Here is a 16,998-nt window from a genome sequence, read left to right on the forward strand (position 1 = left end):
TGGTGACATAAACTGAAGCACTGGCAACCAACAGGAACACAACAAGGGTTTGGGAACACCCTGATGCCCAAGAGGATTGATCTGGCTGGTGAGGAGGCCTGGAACTAGAACTTTGGACCAAGCCTGAGATCAGATCAACCTTCTGAGACACTCTGGTGATGGGTAGCTGTAGCTGTAAAAGCCATTTTGGGGAAAGAAATATCTCCACGTGCTCCCGAGCTAGGACCTGTCCTTGGAAGATCGTTAGGCTCCGTTCAATTTGTAGCCCTCAAATTAATTTCTTTTGGCCATTTATCGAAACACTGAAAATGCTTTGCTCTGTTTTTGCTTTGCAGTTGTGTTGGAAAACCATGAAGTGACGGATGAAGACGTAGAACCACCTTTAAAACGTCAGCGGATAGAAATTAATTGCCAGGACCCCTCAATTAAGGTTGTGGCTATGGGCAGTTTTGTTGCGGTTGTTTGAAAAGGGCGGTTCGTCCTGCAGGGAGAGAGTTCTGTCCTGTTATGACCAGAAGCGCTTGGGGCGCTGTAAAGCAGCTGCAGATTTACTGCCCTGTGAAAGACGGACGTGGGGACAGAGACACGAGTGAGATGATGCAGAAGCAGCGTTCCTGCTTTGGAGAGACCTCCATAGACACTCTCTTGTGCTTCTGGTGACCAGCTCCTTTTCCAGTTAGGGGCACACCTGAGTTTTCAGGTTACCAAGAAAAATCCCACATATGACCTTACAAGAAATAATCAGGTCAGCAGACAACGGTCTGAAAACCCTCTTAGTCTTGAGCAAGAAAATGCACCTTTCAGCGTGTGGTTTGCCCTGTGCATGGCCCCCCTTTTGTTAAAAAAGTGATCGTCATGATGGGCTGAAGCTATGCTATAGTTCGATGGGTCCTTTTCACCTGATTTCCTGAGGGGGTGATCAAGAAAAAAGAGTACATCCCTCCGACTTCCCTTTTTCTTGGTCATTATTCACTTGTGTTTATGGGCTAATCAAAAGGTGGTAGATCATGGCCCTTCCAGAGACAGGCAGGCAGAGTAAATCTTTAACCGCTAGCAGTGCCCAGAGAGCCACAGATCGTGGGGCTTCTCAGAGACGAGGCGGAAAAAGGCCTTTGCCCTTGGAGCTGGGCATCTGCACTCCTCTGCTGCAGCTGGCATAGGAAGAGCCGTGTTGGTTACGCCTCCAAGCCCTGCGCGTGACCTTGGCGAAGGGGGAAGAGCGTGGCCCGGAGCCCAGGGAGCAAGGAGCCCGGCCCCACCGGGATGGGCCCAGTTCTGCCGATGGCCCAGGCCTCTTGTCCTTTCCATCTGAAGGGCCTCAGACGGGTGGAATTGGCCGTGTTGTGGATTTCTAGGGCAGGAGAAGCTCAGCGGTTCCTTCTGCCTTGTATTGGGTGCCCATCATCTGCTGAGCCTGGAGGGTTGCAGGCACTGGGGGGAACCCGGCGTTTCGTGACCGCACTCCTTCTGTGAACAATTTCTTCATGGTTTGTCACCTGCTTAATTTTAGAGTTATTTTTTTTTCAAAAAATGTTTTTCCCCCAATTTGAGTGTCTATTCTGTGTGACTTTTAGCTCAAGCCCACCAGAGGGCACACGAGAAATTTCTTAAAGAAAATTAAGTCTGACTCAAAAAGCATCACATTTTTGTAATAAATAAGGCACAGGGAGGAGGCCTTAACCTTCCTTTCCAGTTATTTATTCAGTCGCAGTGCTCTGAATGCGCTAAGTGCGGAAAATGGGCATATCAATAAACATGACTTGCTCCAGGACTCAAACCATATTTATATCCTGCCTTTCTGATTTGTTTGCAAAAACATTTGAAGTGCCCAGGCAAGCTCGATTGAAAACACATCAAAGTATAAAAATAGCAAAGTAAGAAAACAGATGAAATTTTAGTTTGAAGACGGGCCTGGGATAATAAATCCAAGATCAGACATACTGCCGTCCACTAGAACAATGCAGTTTTTACCTGGTGCTGGGTTCCCATTAAGGAGGGGACTAGCTGGGGTAGCTACCTCTGCCGCCTCAGTGGAAAAGGACCTCCGTCAGGCCGCTACTAGCTGCATCTGCGGGTTGCGCAGGCCCAGGAAACCTGTTGTGCCAGCAAACACTAGAGATCATTGATGCTAGTGCGACACAATTCAGCTATGGCAAGTTTTGACATCGCTAAATTCTGTTCCAGTTTAGAACCGGTTGCTGCCCCCGCGGGGGGTTCAGTGCGCTGGATCCGCGGTGAGTGAAGCAAAGGCATCCAGCATACCATCCTTGCTCTTCTGAGTCAGGGTCAAGACCTGAAGCTTCATCTCAGATTTTAACCCTGGTTCTCTCAGCGATTCTTGTGCACACCTTTTTGGTGATTTTAAAAATCTGACTCCTCCTTTTTATTAAGGATGGGCAGGGTGTTTTCTAAATTCTTTCCCACCTGCAGAGGGGCAGCCCCGCTTTGTAGTCCCAGGCATCAAGTGCCCGAGCGTCATTCGGACTTGGCACTTCTGGGCTGCAGTGGGCTCATGCACTTCCGCGGTGCGGTGCTGTTCCATTGGTCCTGTGGCCGCTCGCGTCTAGCAGCCAAGTGGCCGGGCGCGGCTCCTTGAGCATAGGTGGTTCCTTCCTGGCCCCTGACGTTTGCATGCTCCTGGCAGATAATTCCGTGTGCATTAAAAGTAGTCACTCCTGGCTCGTTCCTTTTGCTCCCCAGTCGTTCCTGTATTCCATTAACCAAACGATATGCCTGCGGTTGGACAGCATTGAAGCAAAGCTGCTGGCCCTTGACGCCACCTGCAAATCCCTGGAAGAGAAACTGGACCTCGTCATGAACAAGCAGCACAGCCCCATCCAAGTCCCCATGGTGGCAGGCTCCCCGCTCGGCGCTACCCAGACGTGTAACAAAGTGCGATGGTAAGAGAGGAGGGTAGGAGGACTGGCTTTGCCACGGCCGAGGCGGGTGATTTCCGAGGAGCCGTCCCAGGCCCGCTGTTCGGCTTAGGACGAGAAATGCGCCTTGAGGCAGCGGCCTTGCCAGCGTCCTGCTTCTCCCCTTGGTTTGTGGACGGGCTGGAACTGTTGCCACATTTCGTCCTGTGTTTGGGGCTTGCTGGAGATGGGATGCTTCAGCTTGCGTCTGAGCTCGGGGCAGGTTGCTCGCCCTCTCTCCTGGGAGGCTGGTTGAGCTGCCATGTGGAGCCAGGCTTTGCTCGGTGTTGGATGTGGGATTTCCTGGTGCCACCCTGGAGATACAGGTTAATGTGGGATGCAGTCCTGCCTTTAGTCATGCAGATCAAGGCACGGACCAAACAGAGGGCCAGGATGCACGAGTCATATGAAGTGAGGCTGGAAGCCGGGCTAAAATGAGTGAAACATGCTTGCATTCGCTGCCCGTTCCTACCCATGGCCCAAGGATAAGAGGCATGCTGACGGAGTCACGGAGCACCCGCTAGGTCTTTGTTTGGAGGGTTGTTCTGTTTAAAAGTTGTGATGCCCAAAGAGTCCCCCCACTGTTTCACTTGAGTTTTACCTTTTGTCCTTTACTCTTGTTTACTTTTAAGAACAACCCTTGAGATTTTCCTCATCTGTTTTCACAGGCTAACTTGCACGCACGCTTTCCCTCCCTCCCTGTCTCTCTCTAGATACAAATATATGAAAATTGGCAAGCCCCCTGGTAGTCTCTGAGTATCTTCCTGGTATGTGATCTAAAAAATGATCTCAGTATTGCAGGTGCCCTGGATAGTTATGAAAATAAGCCGTTCTCTTCTGGCTTCATAAAGACAGCTTTGCACATCAGCGGCAGAGAATGTCTTTTGTTGACATACAAATCCCTTCCTATCTGATCTGGCACCCATGCTTACCTCTAATCCATTGCTGGATGGCTTCTTCCCTGGTTCCTCTCCAGCAAGTGCTCTGCTCATACCCAGCTTAAAAGAAAAAAAAAAAAAATCTTTCTTGGTTGATATTAGCAGGTAGACTCGTTTGGATCCATTAATTTCATGAATCTGCGGTTCAGATCCATGCGGGATTTAAATGCATATGTTAAAAGGGTACTGGATTCATTATAGGTTTGGTATAGTACTGGCCATCTCATTCATCTCAGGCTATGATTCCATACACAAGCCATGATATGAATGTGATATGAATAATTCTGCATCCCTCCAGTGGAGAGACTGTTGGGAGCAACATTTTGCATTTGCAAGAAGACCAGGATATACCACGAACTTCAAAATATTCACCTGCTTAACCTGTTAGGGAGGATGATCTTTCAAGAAGTTTGGGAAGGTTGAGTGGTCTTCTCAGAACCTTGGAAAGATCTGTATGCCTTCATATTCCACCTGTGAATGTTGGGTTGCCCGTAATTTTTCCCCTTCACATTTCTATTTGCTGATTTTGAAACCATAATCAGGTCTGGATAGGGTATTTGCTTCACTTAGGATGAAATACTCTTTGGAGTTTCCCCATTACCACCTGAGGCAAGTCTTTGCATTTCATTCCTACTAGGTTGTCTTCAAAGCAGGATTTGTGTTACACTGTCATATCCATGACATAACCACGTGCCATTAATTATATGTCTTCTTTTCTCATTGGAATTTCCATCGCTTCCTCTTTGTGTTGCTCTTTTTGCTGAAAGTGCACTTTGAGATGTCATGAGGCAGATAACTGGCTTAGGAACCCCATAACGCGTGTCCGGTGGGGGTGATCGTTCACCAGTTTTTAATAATTAGACTTTCACGAATCCTTGTCAGAGCTGGCGTGTATCCCAAGGCTGTATTTTGCCTTTGGAAGATGTGGGGGCCCTTGATAGACGTTCCAAGGCAGTATCACTATCCATCTTTCACCTGGGGAAGTACTTTTATTGGAAACGTCTTCCCACACAGGTGGATGCAATCCAGTTTTGCGAGAGGAGATGCGTTCTAAACAGCAGTAGTGTACGTTCTGGCTCTGCTTTCTGTTGCCCTTCGATGCCTGTGGACTCTGCTTTGCAATTTTATGGGCTCATCATAAATAGGGCCTCCGTAACAGAAAATAAAAAAATTGACTCTCTTCCAGAGGGAGGCAATGCTGTAGGTCGGGAAAAGAGCAGAAAATGGCTGATCCTACTTGGTTTTCATTTAAGAACCTTCAGTAAGATCTGTATGCTTCACTAAATTACTTTGCCCTTTGGCTTTAAAGCAAAACTAGTTTGGGATTTCCCCTTCTAAGACTCACTTATTTTTCCAGGCAGGAGCCATAGTGCTTTTGTGATCTGTATTAATTAACGAAAGACAGGCAACAGAAGTAGCGCACCACTACTTCTTGACAACGCGGGGGGAAATGGCAGCCTTGCCTCCTTTGAAACCGACTGAGTTGTGAGCGGAGGGGGTGCTGTGCCTGCCTGCAGCTTCCTTCCTAGGTAGCGCATCCTTCACAAACCCGCTTTAGTCTCGGAAGCGGCCTTGATTCTTTAGATGGCCACCTGCACAGTACCTGTTGAGCTTAGGGTGCCAGAGTTCAGTCTTGGCTGTGCAGTTGGCACGAGGCCTCGGGCAGGCGACCACCGAGTGGCCTCCCTTGTCCAGTCACCAGCAAACAAGCCAGATTCGCCTACCTTTCTGCATTATTTGGACGGTGAGTCATCGTGGAATTAATTGGCATTGGGGGTTTGGGTGGGTTTACTTGGCTGCTCACCTCCATTACTCTCTGGAAGAGTGCTTAGTTAAGATAAGTAGCGCATCGAAGGAGCCATAGAGGAAACCTCGTGCTAGCAACTATATGAAACCGTGGTGTGTGCAGTGTGTGTTTTCTGTAGGTGTAGCTGAGTAATATGAGGTGTGACTCGCTCTTAAGATCCCCCAGATTGGGTGTGTTTGATTAATGTGATATGTCCTGGATTGTATCCCTGGCATGCCGGCTGGAATGTATTTTGGCTCTGGATCCTGCAACACACAAACACGCCCCCAGGCCCCGGTGACAGAAGTTCAAGAACGGTGATTCCAGAAGAAGAATAACCTTGTAGTGGTGGGAAGTTTCCCAATAAGCTGTAGAAAATGGAATTATTATTGTGGAGACTGTAATTCAATACTGTGGGGGTGCAGAAGGAAGACATATTAGAGAAGCCACTGTGTCGGTTGCCCTCAGCAGTATGAACAAAAGTATAGGTTCAATAAAGTAAATGAAAGCTTAGACTCCTAAGGGGAAAGTAATTAAGTTATGCATATATACTTTTTGCCATCAGCACCAATACATTAGCCTGGCTATCTTCAGGCTGTCAGCAGCAAAGGTTGCTGCATCTCTCTCTCTCCCCCCTCTCCTCCCTCCCCTCCCCTCCCCGCTCCTCTCCTCTCCTCTTCTTTATATTTGCATCCTAAAGAAGTTCCTTGATTGTAATAAACTAACCCATGGGCTTGGCCAAGTACTTTAGAAAAGGAAAATGGTTTGTCAGTTTTAATCACAAATCTGTGATGGCTTAGTCTCTGGGGTACGCGGTAATCCTCTTTTTCCTACACTTAGTGTAGCAGATGTGGTAAATTGCTGGATAATGCATTCAGCACGCCGAAGTTTGGTTTACATCCGACTCTCTTCCTGTCGCATGCGGACGAGAACCCTCTGTTAGACTCTGCTTTCCTATCCTTGGCAAACTGGCATGTTTGGAAGATGAGTTGCATGCCTGTTTTGGCAGCATGTGTCCCCATTGACAGGTACACAAGCGTACACCTTCTGATGTGCAACCTGGCCCCAACTAAGCGCTCCTGGAAAGGGAAGGCACCTTTGAAAATGACCTTTTGTTTATGAAGGAGGTGAGGCAGAAGTATCAGGTCAAAGGAAAGTCAAATGAACCAGTCCAACAACAACAGGCATTCAATCAGTCATACAAACTAATAGCTTAGTAGATACAGAAGAAATACATAGAAGGTGAGCGTGTGTGGGTGTGTGCAATTGACACGTGTGTGTGTGTGTGTGTGTGTGTGTGGTCTAGCAACAGGGAAGTGGGGGAGAGATACAAGCAGAGTCCAATTCGGAGAAAAGGAAGGAGGATTTCTTGCAAATAGGAGGGAAAAGGAGGAATCGGCTGGTGCTTCAGTGGGGTGTTTTAGGATATTTCTTGAACAAAGATTGTAATGAAAATGGAGAAATTTAAGGATGGAGAAGGACATTCCTGAGGGTGGAAGGAAAGGGATTGTTCACACTGAGGCGAGAGCAGAGGGATCTGGTAAAGCTCTTAGGCTACAGGCTACAGGTTTTGGGTGGTTAAACACTTTTTTAGCCCTGGATAAGCACATTAATTCTCCATCATCAAGAAAATGGGAGGATTCTTGCCCACAGCAAGAGCGCTGCCTGGTCTTTTCTTGATATTTGAGAATGGAGGGGCTTTCAAACAGGGAGGGTGCTAAAATGTGGTGAAAACCAGAATGAAAACCCTGAACAAATCTTGCGGAGAAAAAAGAGTGCCAGCAAATTAATGAGCTTCATGAGAAGAATGCAGGTCTTTCAGAATGCAGGAGGTAGCAGGTGATGTGGAGGTCAAGGGGAACCTCTTTGGGAGGCAGAAAAGGGCTGGTTCAAAAGATTCCTCCTGCACAGAGGATGCTGGGAAAACATTCCTGGCTACAGTCCATATACTCAAATCTGAGCTTAATACATGGAATATAGACGAGGGTGAGGTGGCTTTTTTCCAGCTGGCCAATCCCAGCTGTGACAGGGAGGGTGTTCGAATATATTGGCCTCCGCGTAAGCTAGCCAGTCATTCTTCTTCCATTTAACTTAAGCAAAGAGGACAACATCAACCCACCGCTGAATGTGTTATTTCCTGGGTCATTCCGGCATGATTTACAGTTTTCCAAGCAATATCCAGGGAGAGGGACAGGCTGCCATTTCTGTGATACTGGAACCAATGAGAGCTTCACGACAGTTTGCAACAAAGCAGGTGTCTTCTCCAAGAAGAAAGAATCACCTGTGAAACACGTCGGAAGATGATTTGGAAGGATAACAGCCTGACTTCAAGGCACTTTATGGTCGCCATTCTTCTAGGAAAGGCCATAGCTCAGTGGATGGAGCTCGTGCGTTGCATGCCAAAGGCCTCAGGTTGACCCAGGAAGCCGTAGGAAAGACGTCAGTATCGGCCCCTGCAAGCTGGATGGACCGCGGTTTGATGCCGGATCATCAGCTTTCTGTGTTTCTCATGGGACCGTGGGATGGGGAGGGTCCGTTATTCTCATTTTACCTGTGGAGAGCCGAGTCTGTGCGTGACATCTCCAAGGCTGACCCGTGAGATTAAGGTTCTCCGTCTGGGACAATGGCAGAGGCCAGTCGGCCACTTCCCTTCCAGAGTTTGTTCGGTGCTTGTTCGCTCTGAAAGTTCACATCCCACCATTTTTTCGCTCAGCGGTGAAGGAGCCAAGCGTTCCATAATTTGGTGTTGACATAATACAAGCCCTGGAAGAACAGAGCCTGTTCCAATATGAGCATTTGCTTTGGAGCTTCACGAGGTCAGCCTATGGAATTAAGAACAGCCTCCTATGGCCAGTGCTACGTATGGGATGCAGAACAGAGTACAGTGTTATTCATACAAATATATTGTGGAATTATATTTGTCAAACTTTCTTGAACTGACCGAGATCTGAACTATGTTTGCTTCATTTCCTAAGCCAGCTGCTGTAAGCTAAATTGTTTCTAATAAGTCATTTGTTTTGAAATTGTTGAAGGCTTCATCTAGCAATTTGGGTGCTGCAAGCAGTTGATAGATAAATAATAAGATCAAATAGAACTTGCCAATTTTTATGTGTGGCTGGCGGGGGCACGAAAATGAGTTCATTTGATTTTTTTAATCAAATCTCTTAAGGCAAAGAACAGTAACAAGTTTCATGTTGCAAAAGATTACCCATAAAGAGATCTTGTAAAATCTTAAAATCTCTGCAAGCCAAAAAAAATTTTTTTATAAAATATTTCAAAGAACAAAAATTAACAAGGTGATAGAAAATAAGTTAGGTGAAAACCCTAAGCAGAACAGAAGAAAAGTGAAGGCATCAAAACCAAAATACAAGAAAAGGATATTTGGGTTTTGATGTTATCTTAAGAGGGTTGCATTCTTTTTTAAACAGCTAGAAATAAAAATTTGGAAGCTGGAGCAGGAAGGGTCTAGCTTGCATTGGTCTTTAGGTTGTATGACTATAACCCTAAACACATTCCATTGAAAGGAAGGGCTGACTGGTGTATTACATTTGGAATGTGCATGCGTGTTTCAGCCCGTTTGAATGTATTTTGAGATCCCAAGGAAGGGAGTGATCTCCTGTTAATTCCACTGGAGAGGGTTGGATAGGTTCTTTCTGGAGAAGAGAATTTCCTGTAGAAATTCTCTATGTGGAGTTTTGAATGATGCACACAGACGACTCGTGGCACGTTCTAAGGAAATCAAACAGTTGAGCTGCCAGAACGTTGCTGACTTTCACTGCGGTTTATCTTCTGTGTGCTTTAAGACAAACAGATTTCAGTTACTTGTACTGTAGGGTATTTACCAGCCTCGTATAGGTCTCTGATTTGTGGCACAATGTCTGGGAAACTCAATGTGCCATTACGCTCTTGTAGAGGCATGCATTCCCCTTTCAGTGAAGGCTAAAGTATTTGAAGCCTCCAATGGGTTGTACTCTAGGTTGTTGAGTAAATACAGCCAAGTATAAGTGAATGCTTCAGAGAATATTGTTTTCAGAAATGACAGATCTGGTAGTAATTCTGGCTGTTTACAGTATCATAGAATGGAAGAGTTGGAAGGGTCAAGGAGGCCGTCAGACCCACCTCTCAGGGGCTGCCAGCTGCCTCTTGGACGCCTCCAGTGTGGGAGAGCCCACCACTTCCCCCGGTCATGGGCTCCATTACAGGCACTGTTGCCTAGTTCAATGAATTGCACTGTGTTCCCCTAGCTTTGCTTGATAGTAAACAGAAGGGAGCGGAACAGCCTCCTGTCTAACTGGAACCTGTGGCTTTGAGCCCTCCGAACACTTGGAAACTCCGTTTTTGCACATGGTGATGGAGTTGAAAATCCAGACTCCTCTGTAACGGCCCATGAATCAGGCCGTGTGGCACTCTGGTGGAGGAGCCACCTGCAGGCAGATGGTGATGGAGAAGGACAGAAGTGTTGCGCTGCATGTCTGCACAGAACAGCCAGTGCCAAATAGGTGCGACTCTTAATGAGGTGGACCAGAGGATGAAGCGCACGCCCTCCATTCAGAACGTCTGCTGGAAAAAGAATGTCTCTGACAGAAATGCCTGCAGGCTTTAAAAAGACATATTTAGCAGTAAGAAGCCCATCAGGGTGTCCTTTTTGGATTCCACTTAGTTCATTTGTGAGAAATTAAGGAATGTGAGCAAAGCTGAATGGAGAAAAGGGCAGGCTAGACTAATTTCCAACAAAGAATAGTTTGGGATTGGGCTGTTCTGCCCACCCACGGTAGGGTCTTATCTTTCCTCCAATCGTAGCGTCAGGCGAAGTGTGGGGTGGATTTTAGCTGCAGGAAGTGTGCTCCTTCCCTGCTTATTCTGAAGGGTGGCGTGGAAGATGGCCGGCCTCGTGGGCAGAGTAGGGGGTGCCGATGCGGAGCCACTTGCTCCTTCTGTGGGAGAAGGGCGGCTCAGCGTGTGAGGGGCTTTCAGCATTTCTGTCCTGGAAGGACCCCTCTCCATATCTGTCCATGAGCAGGAGAGGCCTCGTGTCTCAGCCTGCAGACTTGTGTGAGACTTTGGCGCATATCCTGGCATGTGCGCAGTTCTTGTGCAGGGGGGTCAGGACACGGGGGGGGGGGGTGATGTAAAATATTCCCCTGCAAATTAGTGAGTGACCCTTTGGAGAGAAGGGATTCCTCCTCTCATTAGACATCAACATTCCCTGGGCTCTTGGGACAGGACCGGCTTGTACACCTGAATCAAATCGCTTTTGGACAACACCTGCCACCGAGATGCAGAATAAATGCCTGATATTTCCTTTTGTGGTATAATTATGCCCCTAGGAGTTTCTGTCGTTGTACTGTGGAAGTTGGGTGGCCAGGTGTCCTGTTTGGCAGAGGACACTCCACTGCTTGCAGCCTGCCCAGTCTAAGCCTGGCTGGAAGGTCCGTAAAAAAAGGGAACGGGCTTGGGGGCCTGTCCACAGGGAGCCCCTGGGCCTCAGAGCAAGCCGGCACCGGGGGCTTCCACCAGCCTCCCCCGCCGCGGCGCGGTGCAGTTTCTTTCTGGCAGCTGCACAAACCGAGGAGCCCGACGGTTATTTAGAGGCCCTGGAGGGCTGTCGGTTTCATTCTCAGAGCTTCCTAGACGCCCTCGAAAAGCGGAAGAATGAGCGACCTCTGTCTCGAGCGATGTGTGTGCCACATCGCGCTCTCAGTCTCGGGCTTTGTGTGGTGCTGAGCCATCGCCCCTTTAGCTGCTCCATGCAGGTACCCCTTGCAGCAGAACACGCCCCCTTTTAATGAACGGCTGCAGCAGGCAAGGCCCCTGTGTTAAGTGGCCTCCCCAGAGGAGGACAAACCAGGGCGGACTTTGTTTAAGCAGGTTTTCTGTACTGGCTGATGAATGTGAGCGAAGCCGGTAAATCATCTCCTTGTGCTTGCCTGCCCTGTCAAAGGGTCTCTTTGTAGAGCCAGGACGGGGGGCAGGCCCCGTAAGATGCCTTCTGTAACTTAGAGAAAGCCTTGGTTTTTAATGCATGGCCTGGCTGAAAGGTTTTTTTTTTTTTAAACATGCTCAGAATGTTTTTGCTGCTTTCAGAAATGCTGCTTTTTTATTTTGCCCGTCCATTTTGCGAATTGCCCACAATTTCATAAATCTTTTAAGCCCGTGAGTCACATTGAAAGGATGGCTGGTATTTTTGGCTTTGGACCATGAAGAGCTTAATGGTCACAAAGGCCGTCACTCTCATGTCTGGCTGGCTTGTCGCGATGCTCCAGACGCTAGGGACGCAAAAAAGAATTTTCTAGCTATGAAATCAAAGAGTTGCATTTGGATAGGTGGCAGGGGGGAGGGGAGCCTGGTTTGTGTGTGCCAGTTGGCTGAGGGCATGTTTTCCTTTGCTTTACCGCTTGCGCTTTAGCTTTTGAAGGATTGGGCAGAAGCGCTTTTGCAGGTGAGATTATGTGCTTGCACCTGAAGTATTGTCTGTTTGTATACGGTGGGGGGGGGCATCATGCCCCCACCTCCTACGACCTTCCCTCGCGGCCTTGCCACCTCCATGCAGTGCCCAAGCTGCTGCAGCTGCCTCCAAAGCTGGGTGATGCTTCAGTGCCCCCCGCATGGTCATTTTCCTTCAAAACCAAATCAGAACTTTGGGACCGAGGCCCTAATTCTGCCCTGTTTGGGTCCCAGTCCAACCTCCAGGCCGCATCCCTTCGTCCTGATCACTGAACCCTATGCGTAAAGATTCTTAAGGGGAATGTGCTCAGCCTTGGACGAGGGCTGGATGAGGGCCTTTCTTCCGGAAAGGACTGATTTCCTGCTTGCAGCACTCATATGCCTTGCCTCCGTATGAGCGTTGATGCAAGGCACCCGTTTGGAAATAAATACCGAGGTAGGAACGTTTGATCGCTGTTAAATCCATTCTGTCTGTTTCCTGGATTTCCAGGCATATGTTGCTCCTTTGTCTGCTCATTGATCGCACTGGATTTTGCACAAATGACTTTCCATATGCTTGCGCAAATTAGTATTTCTGAAAATGCAGGACTCCCCACCCCACCCACACAAATATGTGCATCTCCATGCTTTATTTCTCTGCCTAAAATTGTGTAATATTCCAGAAAGTCCAGCAGAATCCATGTGACTTGGGAAAAGCTGGACTACTGTGGAATGGATGGGTTGTTTGCCGAACATGTGATGACATGGCCTCACTGCTGATCTTTAATTCTGACTTCTGAGAAGTCCTTGCAGTACTGTCAGCCATATTTAAGAAATAAGTTAAATGTCTACTCACAGTTCGGCATATGGGACCCTGTGTACAAAGCCGGAACAAAGAAGCAGCTAAAAGCTGAGTCCCGGGAGTCAACCCGCCCCTCCCTTGCCTCCTTCACCCGGTGGAATTTTTCTATAAATAGTCCATGGTCCAAAGCTATGAGAAGAGTCAACCCTTGCCCAAAAGGTTCCTGTATGAGTTGTTCCATAATTTGTTTTTCTGTAACATCTACCTGGCCCGACGTCTTTGAACGTTTACGTCAGGGGAGGTGAAATGTCAGCCGATTCCTTGTGTTTTTCTTTTCCTCTTTGCTTCAAGCTAGCAAAGTCATCCAAAGAGGAGGAGAGTTATGCAGCTTGAAGGATTCCAAAAGCCCCCCCCCCCCCCCCCCCTCTTTTTTTTACTGGCCACCTTCTGGATGAGTGACAGGTTATTGGCCAAGAAAAGCGTGCAGCTAATGGTGATGGATGTGAGTCATGCACACTTTCCATCTTAGAAGTCACCTCTGGCAGGAACTTACTTGGGAAGTGCAAACACCCCCCCCCCCGCCTTCAGAACAGGGGCCATCGTATGAGTGCCTGAGAAATCCAGAAAGGGTAACTTTATTAATGGTTTCAATAACAGTTTGGATATTACTTTCGTAACAGAATGATGGTTTAGATTAAGGAGCATGGCTTAATTAAAACTGTGTGCGGTTAGTGTCTATGGCACAAGCAGTTGTTGGCCATCCCTTCCCCTTGATCTAGCCGGGCTGGCTACCGCCTGTGTCATGATGCTTCCGCTTCGGCCGTGCAGAATACACCCAAGGGTCACTGGCTGAGGCAGGTTGGTTCAGATAACAAGTTTTCTGATTGACTGGCAGAATGAGTCTTCTTTTTTCCCCATCAGCAATTAGCTTTTAAAGAAAAAGCTCCCTATGCGGTCTGGGAGTGAAGCTTCTTTTCTTTCTCTTTCCCCTCCTTGTTTTGCAGGGGAATAGAGATTATTTTATGTTTGTTTATGGCTGCTTTATGGCCTGTTACAATATAGAGAGAGCCTGCTTCCACGGCATCCTCATCCGTTTGAAGGAGGCTGTTCTTTCTAAGTAGGCACAACATGATACGGATTAATCCTCTTTAACACCCTCAGCTGTGTGCTTGTTTTTGTTTAACAAATAGATTGTTGTTGTTATTTTTTTTGCTTTGCTCGCATGTGGAAAATAAGTCACTTTGTTTGTAGCTGGTGCACTTGTGGTTCCTTTGCTGTAGTGTTTATGGCTTAGAAACATGCTTGCGTTCCTCCTGTGGGTTAAATCCTCTGTATCCATCAAATGTTGCAATGATACGTGCAGGGAGACGAAATGTGACAGGAGTCTGACTCATAGAATGAAAGACTTTGCAACTCTGTGAGCGCGAGCCAACCAGATGCTGATCAAGCCTTCGCAGAGAGAAGCATCGAGCCCTGTGCAATTAGACTGCGGCTGCATTCAGACCTAATGCTAACCCAAGGTGGAAGCCCTTTGAGCTGGCAGAACCCCGAGACGCGCGCACTCAACTGTTCTCCTTACCTCCCTGCCCCTGCTCTGACAAGCCGTGATTCGCTGCTTTTGATTCTGGCTTGTACAAACCATCTTGTTCCAATGCGGCACTCAGTGGGTTTGCTACAGACCAGACTTGAAAGCCTCTAAAGCTGGCACATGAGGAGGAGGAAGGGTCCCTATCCAAAGCTCATGGCTACTTGTGCTTGTCCTATGTCCAGGCTGGCAGTTTGCGGTGCTGAAGAGGAAGCGCAGCGGCCTGGGTGGGCCCCTGCTTGGCGCGGGCCCTCAGCCTTTGCCGGCCATGTGGACCTTTGGCCCTGACTGCACCCCCTAAGTGAAAATCAGAAGTAATTCGGCTCTCCTGCACTAACGCTCGTCTCTTGGCCACACCTGCAAAAGCGTGGACCGCGCGCTACCTGCCCACGCCAGTGCCAGTGGCGGCACGTACAGAATGCTCTGCGCCTGCCCGCCCCGTCTCACAACCTCCCCTTGAATAGTGCATTCAAGCGATGTACGTGAGGAGGCACTTCGGCAGGGAGGCGTTCCTCTAGGCCCCTAACGGATCCAGCACAAGCCGTATCAATGGCTACATTCAGAAGTTCCCCTGTTCACAGAGCCTCCATACTGGCCTGAATCTTGGCACTTGGCTTGGTACTCATGAAGCTGCAGGGGAATCGCCTCCTGCACGTAGCTCCTGCCTGCTAGACGTTCATTTTGCCAGAGATTTCACTGAGCTGGGGAGAAAACGTTTGGCCTATTTCAGTGTCACTTTGAAAGGGAACAGCAGACGGTGGCAACAGAGGGCGATTGGCACCGCGGTGGCAAAGTCCAATTCTCCGCAGTGCAGAGGATCCATAACCCTTTGCGTTGTTAAATTAATTACTAATGGCTTATATCAGGGCATTTCGTTTCCTTTCATTTTTAAGTTGTTTTAAGTTAATTAAATGCCATCAGGCACACTTTAAAATGGTCTACAAAAATGAATTAGTTCTTTAAAAAAAAGGAGAGGACTTTCCCATTTTATATCAATTTTCCTTTTAAAGATTTTTCTATTCAAAGGAAAATACAGAATGAGCAAAAGCCCGAGGTCTCCATAAATGGAAGCTTAATTTTATTGCATTTATCTCTATAGCTGCAATTAATTATTCGGAGTGTTCATTAAAATTACAGTCTTGGTAAGTGACACTTTTTAAACAGGCATCCTGAGTTTATTGATATTGAAGGATATGGGTGATAAAGAATTAGCTGTCCAAAGAAATGGCAGTAAAAAGCCCCCGAGGAAGTTCAAAATGTCATTTATAAGGCATGAAGGGAGTTAAGGAGTACCTGAAAAGTTTGGGGGAGTATGGAGCTGAGCGGAGAGGCCTGTCCTTGGCAGAGGGCCCTCGGGGCCCACGGCACTTGAAGGCCTTCTGGTGCGCCTGCAGGAGGAGGCATCCTCAGAAACTACTCTGTTGACTTGAGTGGAGAAGACTGTTCTGCTTGCACAGTCACGGAGAGGGGGGAAATGTGGAAGCACCTGCCACATGCTGGCGGCTGGGATTTGCAGAATTGACCTTGCACGTCTGGCTTGCCATGTCCTGTGAGCCTGGCACGGCGGGCGTTGTACCATGGCCAGCAAGCCACCCCAGCACCCTCCAGTGGCCCATGGGTCCTAGGAGGCTTGTTAACCATGGCAGCCAGCCGTTGTCACTGGCTTTGCGTGGCAGAGCAAGCTGGGTTGGCAGAGGGAATGCTGTAGATCCCCCTGGCCACCGGACTGATTTCCTTCTCTGGGATTGTGCACATGCATTACTTCAGGGAGCAGGAGAAGCACCATTCCTCTAGCACTGGAAACTCAACCCCACGAGTGCTTTTCTCTACCCTCCTTGCCCGCTTTTCTGCCTGTTCATAACCTCACAATTCGGGCTCCCTTCCTGAGTTGGAAAGAGAATGTCAGTTAACCCGCGTAAGAAATCAAATGGTCCTTACTTGGGTTTTGAGCAGCAGAATCCTCTTATATTTACGGTGTTTACTTTGAGTTGATAAAAAATGTTTCTGGGTCGTTTTGCCAGAGGTCAGAGGACATTACATAATTCTACCAGCACAGTCTGTGCTTTGAAAGTATTATGGATTCTAGGAATGGTGCACTGAGCAAACTACGAGGGATTGCAGGCCTCGGTGCTGAACACACAGTGAGCTGCCCAGAGACCAAACAGGTCACTGCCCTGCCTTGCTGCGAAAATCTGTTCTCATAATGCTGTTTCCAGGGATGATCTTGACATACCGAAAGTAAGTTAATGACTGACTGACAAACTTCTTCTCCCCTTCATTCTGTTTATTTCTTGTTGTTTATCGTCCTTACAGCGTTGTTCCTCAAACCACAGTAATACTCAACAATGATCGTCAGAACTCGATTGTAGCCAAGATGGTAGGACAGGACGAACCCCTGAGCAGATCAGCGGATTCACTGGAAAATATCCTTAGCAAGTTAGTAAACGGAGCCTCTGCGATCTCTCTCTCTCTCTCTCTCTCTCTCTCTCTCTCTCTCTCTCTCTCTTTCTTGCACTTTCCCCTTGGCCCCCAGCCCCACCCCATTCAGA

General features: G+C 48.0%; 1 protein-coding gene across 3 annotated transcripts in view; it reads left to right on the top strand.

The window, feature by feature from the left end:
* The window catches only part of LOC123022331 (BTG3 associated nuclear protein), a 122,261-nt gene that overhangs the window by 15,050 nt on the left and 90,213 nt on the right, over positions 1–16,998 (top strand). For 2 of the 3 annotated variants that reach the window (XM_044427986.1, XM_044427987.1), the window contains exons 3-5: positions 336–430; positions 2,701–2,900; positions 16,763–16,885. In XM_044427986.1, the coding sequence (XP_044283921.1) occupies positions 336–430; positions 2,701–2,900; positions 16,763–16,885 (418 nt within the window). Of the gene's footprint in view, positions 1–335; positions 431–464; positions 746–2,700; positions 2,901–16,762; positions 16,886–16,998 lie in introns of those variants that run through there. The other variant, XM_044427988.1, reaches the window with a different exon arrangement.

Source organism: Varanus komodoensis, unplaced genomic scaffold, assembly GCF_004798865.1.
Source record: "Varanus komodoensis strain SLA01 unplaced genomic scaffold, ASM479886v1 scaffold19, whole genome shotgun sequence".
Lineage (NCBI taxonomy): Eukaryota > Metazoa > Chordata > Lepidosauria > Squamata > Varanidae > Varanus > Varanus komodoensis.